At 55.0% G+C, this 16,364-nt stretch overlaps 1 protein-coding gene across 2 annotated transcripts in view; it reads right to left on the bottom strand.

Moving 5' to 3' along the window:
* Positions 1-1,368: 1,368 nt before the first annotated feature.
* Positions 1,369-16,364, bottom strand: part of NOS2 (nitric oxide synthase 2) — a gene marked incomplete at its 5' end in the record, with an annotated part of 36,211 nt that continues 21,215 nt past the window's right edge. For both annotated transcript variants that reach the window (XM_082678754.1, XM_082678755.1), the window contains 15 exons: positions 1,369-1,784; positions 2,385-2,579; positions 3,560-3,708; positions 4,025-4,146; positions 4,831-4,918; positions 6,540-6,747; positions 7,717-7,880; positions 10,007-10,188; positions 10,976-11,054; positions 11,934-12,066; positions 12,811-12,985; positions 13,311-13,360; positions 14,309-14,413; positions 15,282-15,426; positions 15,945-16,027. In XM_082678754.1, coding sequence (XP_082534880.1) covers positions 1,665-1,784; positions 2,385-2,579; positions 3,560-3,708; positions 4,025-4,146; positions 4,831-4,918; positions 6,540-6,747; positions 7,717-7,880; positions 10,007-10,188; positions 10,976-11,054; positions 11,934-12,066; positions 12,811-12,985; positions 13,311-13,360; positions 14,309-14,413; positions 15,282-15,426; positions 15,945-16,027 — 1,998 coding nt within the window. In that variant the 3' untranslated portion in view covers positions 1,369-1,664. The remainder of the gene's footprint in view (positions 1,785-2,384; positions 2,580-3,559; positions 3,709-4,024; positions 4,147-4,830; positions 4,919-6,539; positions 6,748-7,716; positions 7,881-10,006; positions 10,189-10,975; positions 11,055-11,933; positions 12,067-12,810; positions 12,986-13,310; positions 13,361-14,308; positions 14,414-15,281; positions 15,427-15,944; positions 16,028-16,364) is intronic.

Genomic DNA, 16,364 nt, shown 5'->3' with positions numbered 1-16,364 from the left:
TCCTGACCTCCAGGCCTGCTCCCAGCGGGTCCTCCACAAACCCCACAAGGGTGTGGGCGAAAGCTCAGGCCTCTTGGACAGGCATCGCTGACGCAGGAAGCTTGGTGATGGAGGTGAACCCAGGAAATGGCCCCATGCTTCTGAGATGGGCCAAGGGCTGGGCTGGGCTCCCGAGAAGCCGACTCGGAAGAGAGGCCTGTTTGTGTGCTTCTGCTGCGGGTCCCCCGGTGTCAGGGGTCAGGGTGTGCGTGGGAGAAAGAGAGTCAGCGTGCGGGGTTCTGCCAGTCACTGAGCCAGGGCATGGGGACGGCTCTGTGTCCCCACGATGCCAACGCATCCTGCTAGCTCCAAGAATCCTGTCCTCGGGAACCAGGGTGGGGCTCAGAGCATCCTCAGACCAGCAGTACCAGCAGCACCTGGGGCCGTGAATCCCCGGCCCTGCCTCGGACCTCCTCAACGCCTGCGACGTGACAAGATCCCAGGTGGTCTGCTGCACGCTGGAGTGGGAGAGGCACTGGTCTAGGGGACTGTCGTGCAGATGCGTCGCTGGGACGCTGAGGTCGCATGCCCCTTTCTCCCCCACTACCGGAGCCGAGCAGGAGTGGTGGAGGGGAGAAGCGGGCCGGGGAGCCAGTGAGACAGAGTCCCAGCCCCAGCCGGGAGCCAGATTTTGCCAAACCCTCGCTTAGCCCCTGGCTGAGCTCCTTCCTTGCTCTCATCGGGCTCAGTCCCTTGAGAAGCCTTCCCCATGAAAGATGTGTGTCCTTCCCTCACTGCCAAGTCCTCGACACGCAGCCCAGCCTCGCCTGTGCTGTCACCCAGGACCCAAATCATTACTGGCCAAACTTTCACGAAACAGGCAGCCCCAGAGCAAAAGGCGGTGACTGCGTAAGACCGGGCTGTGGTCTAGGCCTTCGCTAAAGACCTGGCAGCCTCGCACCCCTGCCACACCCCGTGTGAGACGCCTCCTGAGGTGCAGCTCATGCCCGCAGGCCGGGCTGTGCTTCCTTACCCCCATCACGGGTCCTCAGATGTGCACAGAACTCCGTGTGCTGTCCCCATACCCGGTGGGCATTTCAGAGGAGCAATGGGGCCACGCTGATATGTCCCTTTGCGGGGGAGTTTTGTCCAGGCTGTGGCACCCCTCAGTCCCCAACTCTATAGAGCTTAAGGCTGCTTTCCCTCCAAAACACCCACACGCACATACAATGTGGTTAAAATAAAATGCATTTCGTATAAATATCTCCATCAAGGAGTCATACAAGGAAGGCTCAAGAGGCAGACTGGGGTTTGTTTTTTTTACATACAGAGGCATAAATAACTGTACACAGGCCGCTAAATACAGAGTGACGTGACAGCGCCTCCTGGTGGTCACCCAAGTGGTGCGATCAAGGAAGTTCCATCCTTCTCACCCACTGGCCAGGCCTGGCACTGCAGATCTAGTCTCCAAGGGACCGGGGAGGCCCATCTCTCCATCACCCCGGCAAGGGGCTCACTCAGTCCAGGCTGCTACTGGGTAGCAGGTCAAGTAAAGCATTTGAGAGGGAAGGATATGGGGAAATAAGATGTGAGGCTTGGGGATATAATCTCCCTCCAATATCCCCAGTCCTGTGACCTCAGAAAATCGAGAGTTGGCACCATCCTTAAATTCTACAGTGGCAGCTTTAACTTCTCCTGTGGGCACTTGGAGCTCTGGTATTGCTGGGCAGCCCCGCTGCCCCATCCTTTTTCACCTCATAGGGAAATACAGCACCAAAGATATCTTCATGATAGCGCTTCTGGCTCTTTAAGGGAAAACAGAGACCAAGGTGTCAGCTCTGTTGGTGCAGCGATCTCTCACTCATCAGGTCCGAGCTGGGCCAAGCCCCAAGGGTCCCCCTGCTCCCCCATCACACCTACACTCATGAGCCATTTGCCTTCCCAACTGTCATGCTTAGATTATACTCGAATCTCACTTAGACTATGTAACCCTCATGAACACCTGCTCTGGCGTGGACCACCAAAGCATCTCTCCAAGCTTTCTGATGGACGCTAAAGCCCGTCCAGTGCTTGTCTCACAAGGGGCTCCAGGAAATGTGGGCTCTGAGGTAAATATGGTTAGGAAATGCCGTGTACTTTCTCCCAGTCTTGAAGCGCCACAACGCACAGCAGCCTGTCAGGGGCTCTGAGAGTCTTGTAGAAAAATCAACATGTTTGCCTTTGTTTAAGTGAGCAGCCAGACCAGGATGTACAGTTAGGCCTTCTAACAGCCCAACCAGCTCTGACCTCCCGCCACCTCTAGGATTCCTTTGAGCCCAGACTGTTGTGAGCCTGACCCCCATGGCCTTGGCTCCCTGGCCCATGTCCTTGGCCTGCATCCCGAGCCCACACGCCAGCGGCCCTACCTTAAGCTGGAAGAAATAGTCCTCCACCTGCTCCTCAGTTAGGCTCAGCGCGGTGGCCACCAGCTGCTTCAGGGTGCGGGCCACATCCCGGGCTGCGCGCACGTCCCCGCAGATGTAGAGGTGGCCCTGGTCCTCGTGGAGCACGTGCAGCACCTCGTCCGCCAGCTGTTGCCGCAGGATGTCTTGAACGTAGACCTGAAGCCAGAGAAGACGGTGGGTCCAGGCCCCCAGTGCTGGGGGCAAAGGCTGCGGTCAGGCCTGCCGGCCACGGGGAGATGAATAGGAGGTGGGAGGGGTGGCGGGGTGAGCACCCTCCTGGCCAGGGCCTTGCACGGGGACCAGGCTCGAGATGCGGAGGTGCACGGGTGCCCTGCCCGGCCCAGGCCCAGGCTGGGGCTGGAGAGGTGAATGCTGGCCACAGCCATGCCCTTGAGGAGCTGACTCTCTAGTGGGGCTCCCTGATCTGCTCTGAATTCACCGTGCTTCAAAGAGCCATCATCAGGCCACTTACCCTGCCCAGAGCTCTGAGGCCCACCTGCCTACACCCCACAAAAGGGAATCTCTGTCCTCGAGATCCCCGTGTAATTCAGAGCAGGGCTCCCCAGTTACACAGAAGTCCTGGAGTCAACGGGGGACTCTCTCCTCTTTCTCTACACAAGATGCTCAATGACCCTGGCACTGGGCACGGAGTGCCAGGTCTGGGAGGAGCCCAATGGGATCAGTTCACAAAGGTTGAGCCAACAGTCTTTTCCAACCCCCCAGGCTCATGGGGCAAAGTACTACCCAGCACAGCAGAGCCGGTCCGCGGGCCGTGCTGGGAGCAGCGGCTGCCCCCCAGCCATGCTGTGCTGGAGCGCGAAGCCGACCTGGACCACCTCCCCCCCCCCACCACGACAGCTGTACATGCCGGCCGAGGACCTTCAGCAGGCTGGGCACTGGGGATTGGCTCACATGTGACTCTGACTTAGCCCTGGACGTCTCAGGGCCCGTCTCTTCTCCTGGAAGAGTGAACATAATCGCTTCACAGCGCCACTCCGGTGACTGTATAATCGCCTCCATTTTAGAGCTGAGGAGGTGAAGGCTCAGGGAAGCGAGGGGCTTGCGGGGAGCCAGGCACCCACCATAGTCTGTGCTTTTAATGCTCCACCCACTGCGCGGGCAGCTGCAGCATTTACCTTGGGCTGGTCAGGCAGGCGAGAATAGGCTGTGTGCACCTCATGCAGCACCCCCTTCCGGGTCATCTCCAACATCTCTTCCCGGTAGAGGTGGTCCTCATCTGGGCGGCGGCACCCAAACACCAGGGTCATGCGGCCGCTCTGGAGACCTGCAAGACCCAGTAGGCTGCAGTTACCAGGATGGCCACCAGAGGGCGGGTGGGCCATGCTTCAAGGCCCGCCGAGCTGCGCACCCAACTAGAATTCCATTTCATCCCCACGTTCCATCTAGCACTGTTCCCACTTTACAGATGAGGAAACTGAGGCCCAGGGCATTCACATCCTTTGTCCATACAGGCTGAGGCAAACTTGGGAGAGGGGCCAGGAAACATCTGCGGGGTGGCTACAGCTTCAGTTCTACTCCCAGGCAGCTGCTGGGCACCACCTGGTACCCCCTCCGCACCCCCAAAAACCCTCCAGCTGTACCTTTGTGCTCGGCATCATGAAGCCGCTGCTGCCAGAAGCTGCGGAAGGGGGCGATGCCCGTGCCAGGCCCGATGAGGATGCAAGGGTGGGAGGGGTCCTCAGGGAGCTGGAAGCCGCTGGCACTGAAGGGGACAGGAGGAAAGAGGCCCCGTCCTCAGACACCCTGGGTCGGATGCACACGCAGGACAGGGGCTGGGGAGCTGGCGGGGGGGGGGGGGTGGCCGGGGGCGGTAGCGTTGCGGGGTAGAAAAGACAACGAGCTAAAGTTGATTTCCCAAGTCCTGCGGGCTGCTTCACGTCCCCTGTCCAGGCGCACCATCACCTGGCCCTGGGGTCCCTCTGAGAAAGGCTGAGCCTCGCTGTACTCTGGGCCCCAACATCGCTGCCACCTCTGTCCCTGCTAGAGACTTGGCCATGCTCTACCACTGGGGGTTAGAATGGAGAGGCCCAGTGTGACCCTCGTGCCTTCTTTACGGGCCAAGGGGCCCAGAGTGGCATCTAAACCCCAAATTGGGCTTCCCTGGTGGCGCAGTGGTTGAGAGTCCGCCTGCCGATGCAGGGGACACAGGTTCATGCCCCGGTCCGGGAAGATCCCACATGCCGCAGAGCGGCTGGGCCCATGAGCCATGGCCTCTGAGCCTGCGCGTCCCGAGCCTGTGCTCCACAATGGGAGAGGCCACAACAGTGAGAGGCCCGCGTACAGCAAAAAAAAAAAAGAAAGAAATAAACCCCAGATTCCTCCCTTTCAACCCAGTACTCCCCGGGGCCAGTGGTCCCGTGATGGACACAGTGCAGGGGGTGCTTACCTTCGCACAAAGCAGGGCACCGGGTCTTGGGGCTTCAGGTTGCTGAGCCATGTGCTGCAGACGCCATGGTGCAGGGGACCCTGGCCGTCTGTAAGGACAGCACACACCTGACGATCGTCATCCCTCCCACCCCTGCGTGAACCTTCTCAGTGGCTCCTCCCACACTGACGCACCTCCCTGAACTGCCCGCTCAGGCACTCTGCAGGCTTTAATCAAAGGAATGTTTTTCTCCTGGTTCTGAGTTCCACCCTCTATTCGCCCAGAGCTGGCAAAAGCTGAAAGGGACTCAGAGAGTGTGCAAGGCTCTCCTTGTGCCACTGCAGAAACTGAGTCTCAGAGAGGGAAGGTGACTTGTACAAGGTCACTCGGGTAGCAGTAAAGTCAGGTCACAGCTCAGCTTCCCTAACTCCTACTCCGATGCTCCTTCCAAGAGTTTCTCCAGGGACCCTCCCAGCCCATCACTCAGCTCCGATGACAGTAGCACAAAGTGGCCCCTCACGGTGACCACAGTCACTTCCTCGCAGTGTCTTCAGGAGTACAGCCCTTGCTGGTAGGAACCCTGGGTGGGTGATGGACAAGCTGCTGCACCTTCCGGTCTGCTCTTCCATCTCTGTCTCCCCCAGTGGTCCCTCCTGGGCTTGTGGAAACCCCAGGTTCCCTTCCCAATGGCCCAGCATTTAAGGGGACCTTCAACCAACTCGAGAAGTCCCGCTGGTTCTCCTCTGGGTGGAACCTTGCTCTCACAGGATGTGCCTGCCTCTCCTCTCCTGGTCTGAGGGTTGAGACTTGGCCTCTGCAGACGTTCTCTAGCAGAGCAAAGAGAGTCTCTGCCCAGTTTTCAGGAACTGTGTGACTGTGCTTCTCGGAGCACAAAGGGCTCTGAGGTGTGAGCCAGCTCCCCAGCTTTGCCAACCCAGGCAATGCTCAGTTACGGAGAGAGGGCAGGGGCGTGGTTCATCCAGCTGGACAAGGTGTGGGACCTCCCAGTGTATGTCAGCCCATCCCCCGCCCTCTGCCCTCACGGCACCCTGCACCTTCCTTCTTAGCACCTACACAATGACAGCTGTCTGTTTCTATGAGTTTCTCTTCATGGTTCCCTCTAGATGGGAAGCTCCATGAGGGCAGGGTCTGTGTGTGCTGTATTTCCACACCCACCGTGGTGCCAGGCATAAAGAGGTATGAAATAAATCATCGCTGAGTGAGTGAGTGAATGAATGAACCATCAAGGCAGAATCACCCCTGTATTTAGGCTGGACTATCAGGAAGACTAAGAATCGCTGGGCGCCCACTAAGTACTGGGTACTTTCCACATCTGATCTCATTAAATTGTCCCAACAGGAGTTGGACCATAGAGAGGAGTATGGTGGTTAAGAACTTGGACTCAGCAGTCAGACTACCTGGGTTTGCATCTCCGTTCTCCACCTGCTACCAGGGTGACTTTGAACCTGTGGCTTAACCTCTCTGTGCCTCAGTTTCCTCACCCGTGAAATGCACACAGCTCCCATCTCACATGGTTACCGACCACACACACACAAAGACGTTAGCTCAGTGCGTGGTTCATGGTAGTCTCTCCCATACTCCTCCTACCGCTGTTAACAGCTCTGGAAGGTGGGTGTTTAATGACGATGAGACCAAAGCTCAGAGATGTGGAACAGCTGCCCCGTAAGGAGCAGACGTGGGCCGCTCCACGGCCTCTGCCCCAGCCTTACCTCGGGTGCGGTACGTGAGCACGGCCACGGTGAGGTGGATCTCCGTGGGTGCGTGGTCCCTGGAGGAGCTGATGGAGTAATACCGGGGCTTCAGGACAGGCAGCTGGGAGAGCAGGAAGCTGGCGGACACCCGCAGGGACGGGAACTCCTCCAGCACCTCCAGGAAGGTGGGGCTATTGGTGAACTTCCACTTGCTGTAATCAGACGGCTGAAAGCCAAGGGCAATATGAGTGTCTCAGGGCGCCTGCCCCGCACAGAGGGAAGAGGCTGTCACAATCCAGTATTCATTCATCCACTCCCACGGCACACACTTCAAAGAACCAGGTGCTGTCCACGGTCCTGAGAACGCCGAGCTAGAGAGGAAAACGTTCCTGTCCTGGAGGAGCTCAGGCCAATGAGTAGCATTTCTCTAACTTGTGTGCTTAGAACTGAACTGTCAGCAACTTGCAGGCAGGAGTCAAATCTTTATTCTAATCTAATTTGGGGAAGGGCTTCAGAATCATACAGACCTGGGTTCAAATCTTGACCGAACGCCCTTACTATCTGTGGGATCTCGTCCTCGTTACTTAACCTTTGTGGAATGAGGATAGCATCACCTACCTCATGGGGGTGTTGTGAGAATTAAGTGAGAAAATGTGTGCCAGGTTAGTGCCGTGCAGCCACAGGATAAGGGCAGTGGAGGTGGCTGGAGTCAAGATAATTAGCGATAATGGTGACGGTAATAATGATATTTGGTGCCTTTTGCAAAGACTTGGGTCTAGAAAGTTGCAGGTGAGTGAATGCATTCTCTCATTCATTTATTAATTCAACTACCCATCTGTTACTATGTCCATTATCCATTCATCCACACCACCCATCCTCCATCACTTCCTCAATTCCAGGCTTGTTCCAGGTGTGGGGAATAAAAGACAGAGCGGCTCTCCTTTTCTAGCTCATTTCTGAGGAAGGGCACTTTGGTTGCATCCTGCAGACATTCAAAACAATTCAGTTCACTTGACACAACTACGTCCTAGAGATGGGACAGGAGAGGATGCCTGGCTTCCTCCCAGCCTTTGACAAATCGCACTTTGGGAAGCTGGGGTGGATTCCCCTTGGAGGTTAAAGACCAGCTCTAGGCTCAGAATGTCCCCGACTCTGGGGCCCTGCTCCTGCCTCACCCACCAGCCCCGACCTTCACCTGGCACAGGGTCTCCAGCCTCTGCCTCTCAGCCTCGTCCGTGGCCAGCTGGGCCAGCTTTCGGAGCAGTAGCTGGGTTGGTGGGGTGGTGATGTCCAGGAAATAGGTGAGAGCCTGGCTGAGTGAGCAGGTGGGCAGTCGCTTGTCCCTGACCCAGTAGCTGCCTGGATAGGGAAGAAAGGAGTCAGGATGGGAAAAAGGCCCCATTTAGGTTTCCCAAAGAGTGATGAGGCATCTGGGATAGACACCCTCTACCCTCCAGCTGCAGGGGAGAGAAGACACTGGAGTTCTGATTCCAGGAACAGCAAAAGCGTTCATGTGCCCAACTCAAGTGCAGGAAGATGGTGCCCAGCGATAGGGCTGCCAGGAAAGGCTGGTCAACAGCCCTCCAAAGGGCACCCAAGTTGACACAATCCTGCAGAACTAACTATGTACCAGAGTCCAGTCGCTCTCTGTCCCAGACCTGAACTTCAGCAGGACACACACAGCTGAACTACAGACTCACCACGACTAAATTCACCAAAGACTGATGTACACCCCAGAGGCCAGTTCTTCATTTAGAGAAAAGCCCATAACTGCAGTCTCCAGGGGTGACTGGGTGAGCAGCCCTCAGCCCAGAGTGAGGTGGCAAGTCTCAAGGAGTGCCAAGAGGCCATATGCAGGGCGGTCACAGCATGGACACTGGAGCCAGTAGACATGGGTTCAAACTCTGGCTCCCCACTTACTAGTAGGCTGACTGAACCCTCTGAACTTGGGTTCTGTCTCCGTGAAATGGACGTGATAATAAAACCTGTCCTGCTGAGTTTGCATGAGGACTGAATGAAACAGTACACGTATTAGGTAAAAATATTAGTATTACATTGTTTCCTCTAGACCCCAGGCCTGAGGAGTCACATCTGTCCCCCTACAGTCACAAGGAAGTCTCTGTCCTCTTATCCCCGAGTTGCAGGCTCCCTCACACACTCCTGGACAGTGGGGAACAATGCCAGACTTTGCTTCTCAGGCTCCTGCTGTCCTATTTTGGCCACTCTCTTTAGGGGGACACATGTTTTGGAGGTATCATGATTGCAGAGGACGCTAAGGCCAGGGAGCTAGTCCAAAGGGCTGGAAGGCCTGTGATTGCTGATTTCATTAGTTTTCCTCTCCTAGTGCCTGTCACCCAGTGCCGTGCTCACCACATAGGCTGAGAGCCTCGCCTTAGCACACAACGGACTCTGACCCCTCCCCCGGACAGCCTCATCTCTCCAGTTAGGATGGCCAGGAGGAGCCAAGCTCTCCTGGTCACCCATGGTCTGGCCCTGCCCATTGCCCACAGAAGGTGGGCATAAATGAGACCCTCGATGGGGAAGCAGTATGAAATTAGAATGCCATGAAAATGCAATATAAATTCCAAAGCATAAAATTTGGGATCCAAAGGGTGTATTAAACTACCTTCCTCTGACCTTCCGGACAAATGTCGATTAGCCCATGGGAAATGGATTCCTCCATTCCTGCATTTGTTTGGTGCCAGGAATTGTGGTGAAGGTTGCACACACACGTATCTACTCATCTGTTCTTCACCACAGCCCTGCGAGGAAGGCTCTATCATCTCTATTTTAGAGACAAAGAAACAAAGCCTCGGGAGGTTAATGCCTATGCCCAAGGTCACATTGCTAGTAAGTGATGGATCGGGGACCTGAATCTTCAAAGCTCACCATTTTCAGTTTCCACATTTCTCTATCATGTCACCAAGCAAGTTGCACATGTGTGTCTGTTGTGGGACTAAAGAGACCATGCATGTATTGGTAAAATGCTGGCATCAAGGAACTACCCCCCAAATGGTGGCTGCTACTGTTATTATTATAATAATAATTATGACTATTTTTGCATATCTGCATCCTGTACTAGGTAGTGAGCTTTCTGAGGGCAGACACGGAGTCTCATTCATTTTTGTAGCCCAGGGCCTGCCTGGTATATAGATGTGAGTAGTTAAAATTTTGATGGAAAAATGAATCAGTCAACCAACAAAAGTGGCCGGGTCAGCAAAGAATGAAGGGGAAAGATAGCCCAGCCTCTGGTGCTGGGCAGATAGTCCCAAAGAAGCAGCCCTTCCTGTTGGCCCGGCGGCCGGTCGATGACTACGTACAAGGCTGCTCTGGCGCGGGCTTCAGAGGCCCACCACTCAGCAGGAAGGACAGGGTTAGCTGCCCGTTTGCAGCGCAGGTCCGGGCCCAGCCCATCTGTGGGGCTGGGGCTTGGTGGGAGGATGCTGGGGGCGGCCTCAGCTGAGGCTTTTGTGCAGCGGGCTCACCGTTCTCGCAGAGGGTCTCCAGGCGCATGGGTTGGTGGGGGGCAGGGCCATCCACCACTCGCTCCAGGATGCCTTGGACCAGGGCTGGCTGGTTGCCTGGGAAAACTCCGAGGTGCTCTCCCGGCAGGTAGCTTGGACCTTGGCTGCCCTCACAGGAGAGTTCCACCAGGAGGGTGGTACGGCTGCAGAAGGAAAAAGAAGCCTCTGGTTACGCCACCAGGATTTCCTCCAGCACTCCCTGATGGGTGGGCCAGTTTCCCCAGGAAACGTGCCCTATTTTCATTTTCCTGCCCGGTTCCATGAACACGGGTTGCCGGCATTCCGAGGCTGGGGTGCTCAAGAGGGCCCGGGGCTGACCCGGCCTGCGGCTTCTCCGTGGGGAGAGGGTGGACAGGAATCCTCCCATGCAGCCCTCCCAAGCCCTCAAGAGCTTGACCACAGACTCCGCCTAAAGAAAGCATCGCACTAGGAGGTATGTGGGCATCGAGACAAACCTTTCCTAGTGTCTAGCACAAATCTGGTTCTTATTAGAACACAGCCCACTTTCGCTAATGAAGGTAAGGACAGCACAGAAAAACAAAACCTACAGAGAATCCACACTGCTGGCTGACCTGGTGAGGAAAGGTCCTTCCCTGCCAAAACTTTTCCTGAAAGTTCTTAAGAAAGCCAAATAGTTTGAGTTTTTCTTGCCCTCCCCTTTTGGTGAAATAGTTAAGTCACAAAGGACAGGAAGTGAAGCAGGTGCCTCGTTCCCAAGCTGGAAAACTGGCCCATGGTTAATGCAGACCCAATGTAAAGGTGCTGGTGGCCACAGGGGTTAACAATCAAACTGAGCCTACCAGTGGCATCTTAGCTAATGCCAGTGGACACTTCCCTCCTCTCCTTTCTAAGACTGACTTGCTCCGGTCTTTCCCGGATGAAAATAAAATCTGTGGAACGTCACCCAAGAAGCCCTCTCCTTCGCCCTACCTGGATTTTGGACTCTGCAGATTCCGCTGCGATTTCAGCCTCATGGTGAACACGTGCTTGGCGTGCATACTGCCGAGGGCTGTGGGACAGAGAGACAGTGAAGCGGCAACGTGGCTCTTAAGTTGGCGGGGCAGCCTCCACGTGCTGAGTCAATTACACCCAGACGTTGCCCTGGGGTGTCTCACTGTGGTGGTGCTGGGGTTTTCCTTCCCTTCTTTTTTTCCCCACTGTGTTTCTGAATCACAGATAAAGACCCTTGGTTTGAAGAGAATGCTTGTGCCGCTGCTAGGTATTGGGAAATGCAATGCAAATGCCCCAATATGGGAATTTCTAGGCCATCCCATGGCTTGGGATCCGCAGGAGAGCGTAGTTGAAGCTGGGGATATCCTAAGCGTGAGGAAACGTGTAGGACCTCTGTAGTCCTGGTATAGGAAAAGAGGAAGCACAGAAGCACAGCATCCAGACGGGCCGTTCAGAGTTCCCAGACTGTAGCCTGGAATTGCCTCTGAAAGATGTTCTTCATAATACCTGGCTGCCATTAGAGCGGGAAGGCTGGGGCCCAGATCCCACCTGGGCCGTCTGCTAGCAACTTGCTGCACCTCCCTGAACTTCAGTTTCTCTGTCTGTGCCTTTCTCACAGGATGAGTGTCAGGGATCACTTAGAGCAGGTGCACAAAGAGTCCAGCACAGTGCCTGGCACATAGGAGCGTCCTTCTCTCTCCACTGCCCTCCCAGGGTCTCCTCCTAAACCGCCTCTCTCAGAGACGAAGCACGCCTGCAAGTCTTGCATCCCAGCAGGCTCTTGGACCCAACAAGAGAGAGATGCCTGGTAGCCCCAGACTAGCTGCCTCTGTTCAGAGGGTCTTAGTGGTCTCCTTGACCCTAGGCTCAGGACTCAGAGACACCCACCCCAGCAGGAAGGGCAAGCAAGCTCCGTGTGGTGCAGGGAAGCAGGTACCTTTGTTGAGGTCCAAAGGCTGTGAGTCTTGCACGACCCGGTAGTGGTGCAGGTCCCAGGTCACATTGGCAGTGTAGAGCTTGGGGATCTGGATGTGGTGTTTGCCTCGGACATCGAACGTCTCACAGGCTGCCTGGACAAAGGTGGAGCCGACTGGTGTTAATCAACATCCCCGTCTTCAGCAGCAACTACCATTTTTTAAGTCCTTGCAACTGAGCTAAGAGCTTCGTGTAATTACTAAGCACACTTATCTGGTTGGGCTGTTATGAGAACCCAAAAAATGGCTGGTCCTAGCACATAGTAGCTATTGCTATTATTATGAATATTAATAATGACAGCATCTCGTTGTATCCGCATGCCCACACTATGACACAGGTGTGATTACTCCCATTTTCCTGACATGGAATCGTGTGGAGGAGACGTGGGCTTGGGAACCATGTCGGACCCACTCAAGGTGGTGCTCGTAAGACCCACTGCTGGGTGAAACGCTTTGCTTCAGGGAGTTCTCTCAGTCAGTGGGGTCAAGCCACAGGTGATAAAGACCTACTGAGATATCCCTGTCCCCAGGTTCTCTGTGGCTGGGACACTGGAACAAGACAAGGATGTCAGGAGGTGACCTGGATAATCAGAGGGGGAAAGATCTTAAACCACAGCTTCCCGAGGGCAGGGAGGTGTCAAGTGGAGCTCTTCTGGGGGCTGTGGGAAAGCAGCAGCAACTTGAGCTCTCAGGCCTGCGATCCCGGCCCACACCCGGGACCACGCCTATAGGACCCAGCAGGGGTCATGCCACGCAGGATGCCCAGCACAGGTGTCCTGGGCACGAGTGCACCGCAGCCTCCCTCCCGGTGCTGTGCGGCAGCTCCGGCTGTGAACTGACCTTGAAGGTTTGCACGGCCCAGCCACGGAAGGCCTCCTCCTGCCCGCTGAGCTCGTCCCCTTCCCCTGTTGGGGCGATCTGAGAAGCCCCCAGCTGGGACAACTTCTGGTCGATGTCATGAGCAAAGGCGCAGAACTGAGGGTACATGCTGGAGCCGAGGCCAAACACGGCATACCTGCCCGAGGAGGACACGCACGGAGCCTGGGTGAGCTGACCCCGTCCACAGGCCAGCCTCCGGCCCTCGCGCCCCAGCTGGGCAAGGACCGCCAGTGCACACCCCCTTCCTGTCCTCCCTGGTTCCCGAGCCTCGTCTCCAACTCCCACGACCAACCCCATGCCTGGCCTGCAGAACTGTGAACGGGACTTGGTGTCCCTGCTTTGACCCACAACACCTCTGAGAACAGGCTGTCTCTGGGCCTGGACATCCCAGGAAGTTCCCACTTATACACACCCAGCTCCGTCCCTGGAACCCAGACTCTGGGAGTGGGGAAGAGATTTACCTGAACTTGTTGGTGAGTTCTTTCAGCATGAAGAGGGACTTCTTCAGTTTCTAGAAAGAGAGAGAACCACAGAGTTCCCAGGACAGGATTAATAAAAGCACCACTTTTCCCTTTCTTCTGGTGGCTCATTTAAAAACTGGACATATCTGGCAGGAGAAAGTTCAAGGTGCTCGCAGGGAAGTTGGTTTAGGTGGGGCCGCCTGGCTGGAACTCAGGGACAAGTTCAGCCTTAGCAACTCATGTGGGCCTGACCTTTGGTGGGGGGCGAGGACAGCCCAACCCCCAGCCCTTCCAGCCCTGGCAGAGGGGGGCCTGCCTTATAGCAGGGCATCTCCAGAGGGACTCCTGACAGGACATGAGCCTCTCTTCTTGTCAGAGTGACAACTGGTCCCATATTCTCTGAAATAACCCTGATTTCCCAGGAACTCAAGATAACTTTAGGTGGAAACTAGTGTCAAATCACATGGTAAGAAAGTATTCTTTTCTTCTTTAATTTTTTCTAGTTATTCCTGTTTCAATTATTTCATTCTTTTGTCCTGAACACTAGGGAGAAAATCTCAGACTGCTGCTAATGGAGACTTAACACTTCTCTCATACTTGCTTATTACTCTTTTTAAAAACAAAGCAAGCCATGGTTAGGCAACAGTATCCAGCTAGAATTCAGTAACTGCTTGGCTTTCATTGGATTTACCTGGGACCAATTTCTGCTGGCTTTCCATTTGTGAGAGTGATAGAAAGTTTCCTTTAAACATGAATTTTTGAATTTAAAAAGGCAGGTCAATTTACTGAAATATACTAAGCACGTCACAGGAAAGGCAGCTCACGCACACAGAGGAAATTACGAAGGAGGCAGCCAATGGCTGACCTTCGGGCGACCCAGAGTGATAAGAGCTCTCACTCCCGAGTGCCCTCCTTAGAACATGCTGAGTCCCCAGATCCTTTCCTTGGTCCTCTTGGGCTCTACCAGACCCCAGACCCCTGGGACTCAGGCCACCCACCTCTCCGTTGCCAGGGGAGTCTCCGTTCCCGAACGTGCTGGTCACCACCAGCAGTAGCTGTTCCTCCTCCAGATGGCTCAGCCTGTATTCGTCCATGCAGAGAACCTGCACGGCACCCAGGGTGGACATCAGCCCTTGCTTCCCGGGCTGGCGCCCTCCCCAGACACCCAGCGCTCCCCTCATCCTACTCAGGCCAGGAGTCCCCTTCGTCATCTCGGTCCCCTGGTGCCCGGCACAGAGGAGGTGAGGACTTAACAAATCCCTGTCTACTGAACCTATGTGAACACAGCATCCTCGATTCTTTGATTCTCCCACGCGAACACATCAGCAAGCCCTGGAGGGTTTGCCTCCAAAATACTGCATGTCCCAAATCAGAGCACGTCTCACCGCTTCCATTGCTATCTTGAATTCTGAGTGCGTGGACATATTTTCCACAAAAACGGGATGAGCAGGTAACAAAATTGACAACTCCTCTGGCACCTCGGGGACCCAAATGCTTTGCCTGAAGCTAATCTCAGGTGACATGTGTCACGGCCTCGCGGTTCTACCCAGGCCTACCTGACCCAGGAGGCCTTCAGTGATGGAGGATCAAATCCAACACTGGTGGAAGGAATGAGTCACCCTTGGGAGTTTTGTTTTATTTCTCTGCATCTTATTCGTCCTCCGCTCCCTTCACATTTAGCACTGCACCCTGTATAGGAGGTGTTCTGTAAATGTGGATAAAATCCATCTAGAACACCTCATGTATATCAAGACTTAGCAACATTAAGAAGGTGTTTCTCAAACTGTGTTCCCTGGAACACTATGAAAAGTTTATTTACTAGGTAAGTTTGGGAATCCCTGGACACACCTCTCTCCTTCTATCACAGATTTTCAATAAACATCAGCATGCCCAACGCTTGGGGACATGCAGGAGCAGAGCCATCATTGTAACTTGCCCCAGACTTCTCCGTGCACAGGCTGAGTTGGCTACCTTAGGGTTGAAGGCACAGCTGAACAAGGCCCCTAGGTCCCGGGCCAGTGTTTCTGATCTTCCTGTCTCTGTTGCGAAGAGGATCGTGGCTCTGACCCGGGAAGCCATTTTCTCACGCATCAGCACTGACGCAAAGAGCACGGCTCTGTGGGGACAGACATGCTCTGTGTGCTGAGTCAGCCTCCAGAGGAAGACGGGGGCCCAGCATTTAAAGTGCAGCAGATCGAGGGAAAAGAACCCAGGTTTCTCACCAGCTATCAACCCTGGCTCACCGCCCTTCTCCTCCTCTCCCCCACTCAACCCACCACTCAGCCCCTTTGGGAAAATGGAGGAGAGAGAAGGCTGGGACAGAGGTGGCAGGTGACCCTGGGAATTGGTGTCTGGATTTCTGGGAGCCAAACCCTTTCTCTCTCTCTTTTTTATAGTTTTAATATACCTTTTAATTAATTAATTAATTTATTTATTTGGCCGCACTGTGCAGCATGCGGGATCTTAGTTCCCCAACGGGGGATCGAACCCATGCCCCCTGCAGTGGAAGCACAGAGTCCTAACCACTGGACTACCAGGGAAGTCCCTCCAAACCCTTTCTCATTGTTCCCTGCGCTTCAAGGTCTAGAAGGAAGGGCTGAGGTTCAGATGTCAACACTGGCTGCTCCCACTTACTTGACCAAGACTTTGAATCGAATCTCTCTTCTCCGGGGTCTCCGCCTCTCATCCTGCCAGACGTGGGTTTTCCAGGCCTCCACCTTCAGAAAAGAGGGCAGATATGTGGGCAAGGTGGGCCTTGGCTTGGCTTGAGCTTGGAGAGACAGAAGGCCCTTCATGCCCTTCGTGAGTTGCGGGGCTGAGCAGGCCCTGTCCCCACCCTTTCACTGAAAGCCCCACGGGGAAGGGCTGCATCTGTCTGTCTCCCTCCAAGTTGTAGCTCATGTCCGGCACAGAACCTGCACACGAACAGTTGACTGTCACTCATTAGTGTGTCCCTGGAAGGGAGAGGCTGCACATCTCTTTCCTTTTGGTATCTGATCACTAGGAAGGCTATACAGATTGTATATATTGCATAGTCTGCCCTGGGATACCTCT

This window comes from Grampus griseus (genome assembly GCF_964374135.1).
Source record: "Grampus griseus genome assembly, chromosome: 20".
Lineage (NCBI taxonomy): Eukaryota > Metazoa > Chordata > Mammalia > Artiodactyla > Delphinidae > Grampus > Grampus griseus.
The sequence above is the reverse complement of the archived record's forward strand: the minus strand, read 5'-3'. Positions and strand labels throughout refer to the sequence as shown.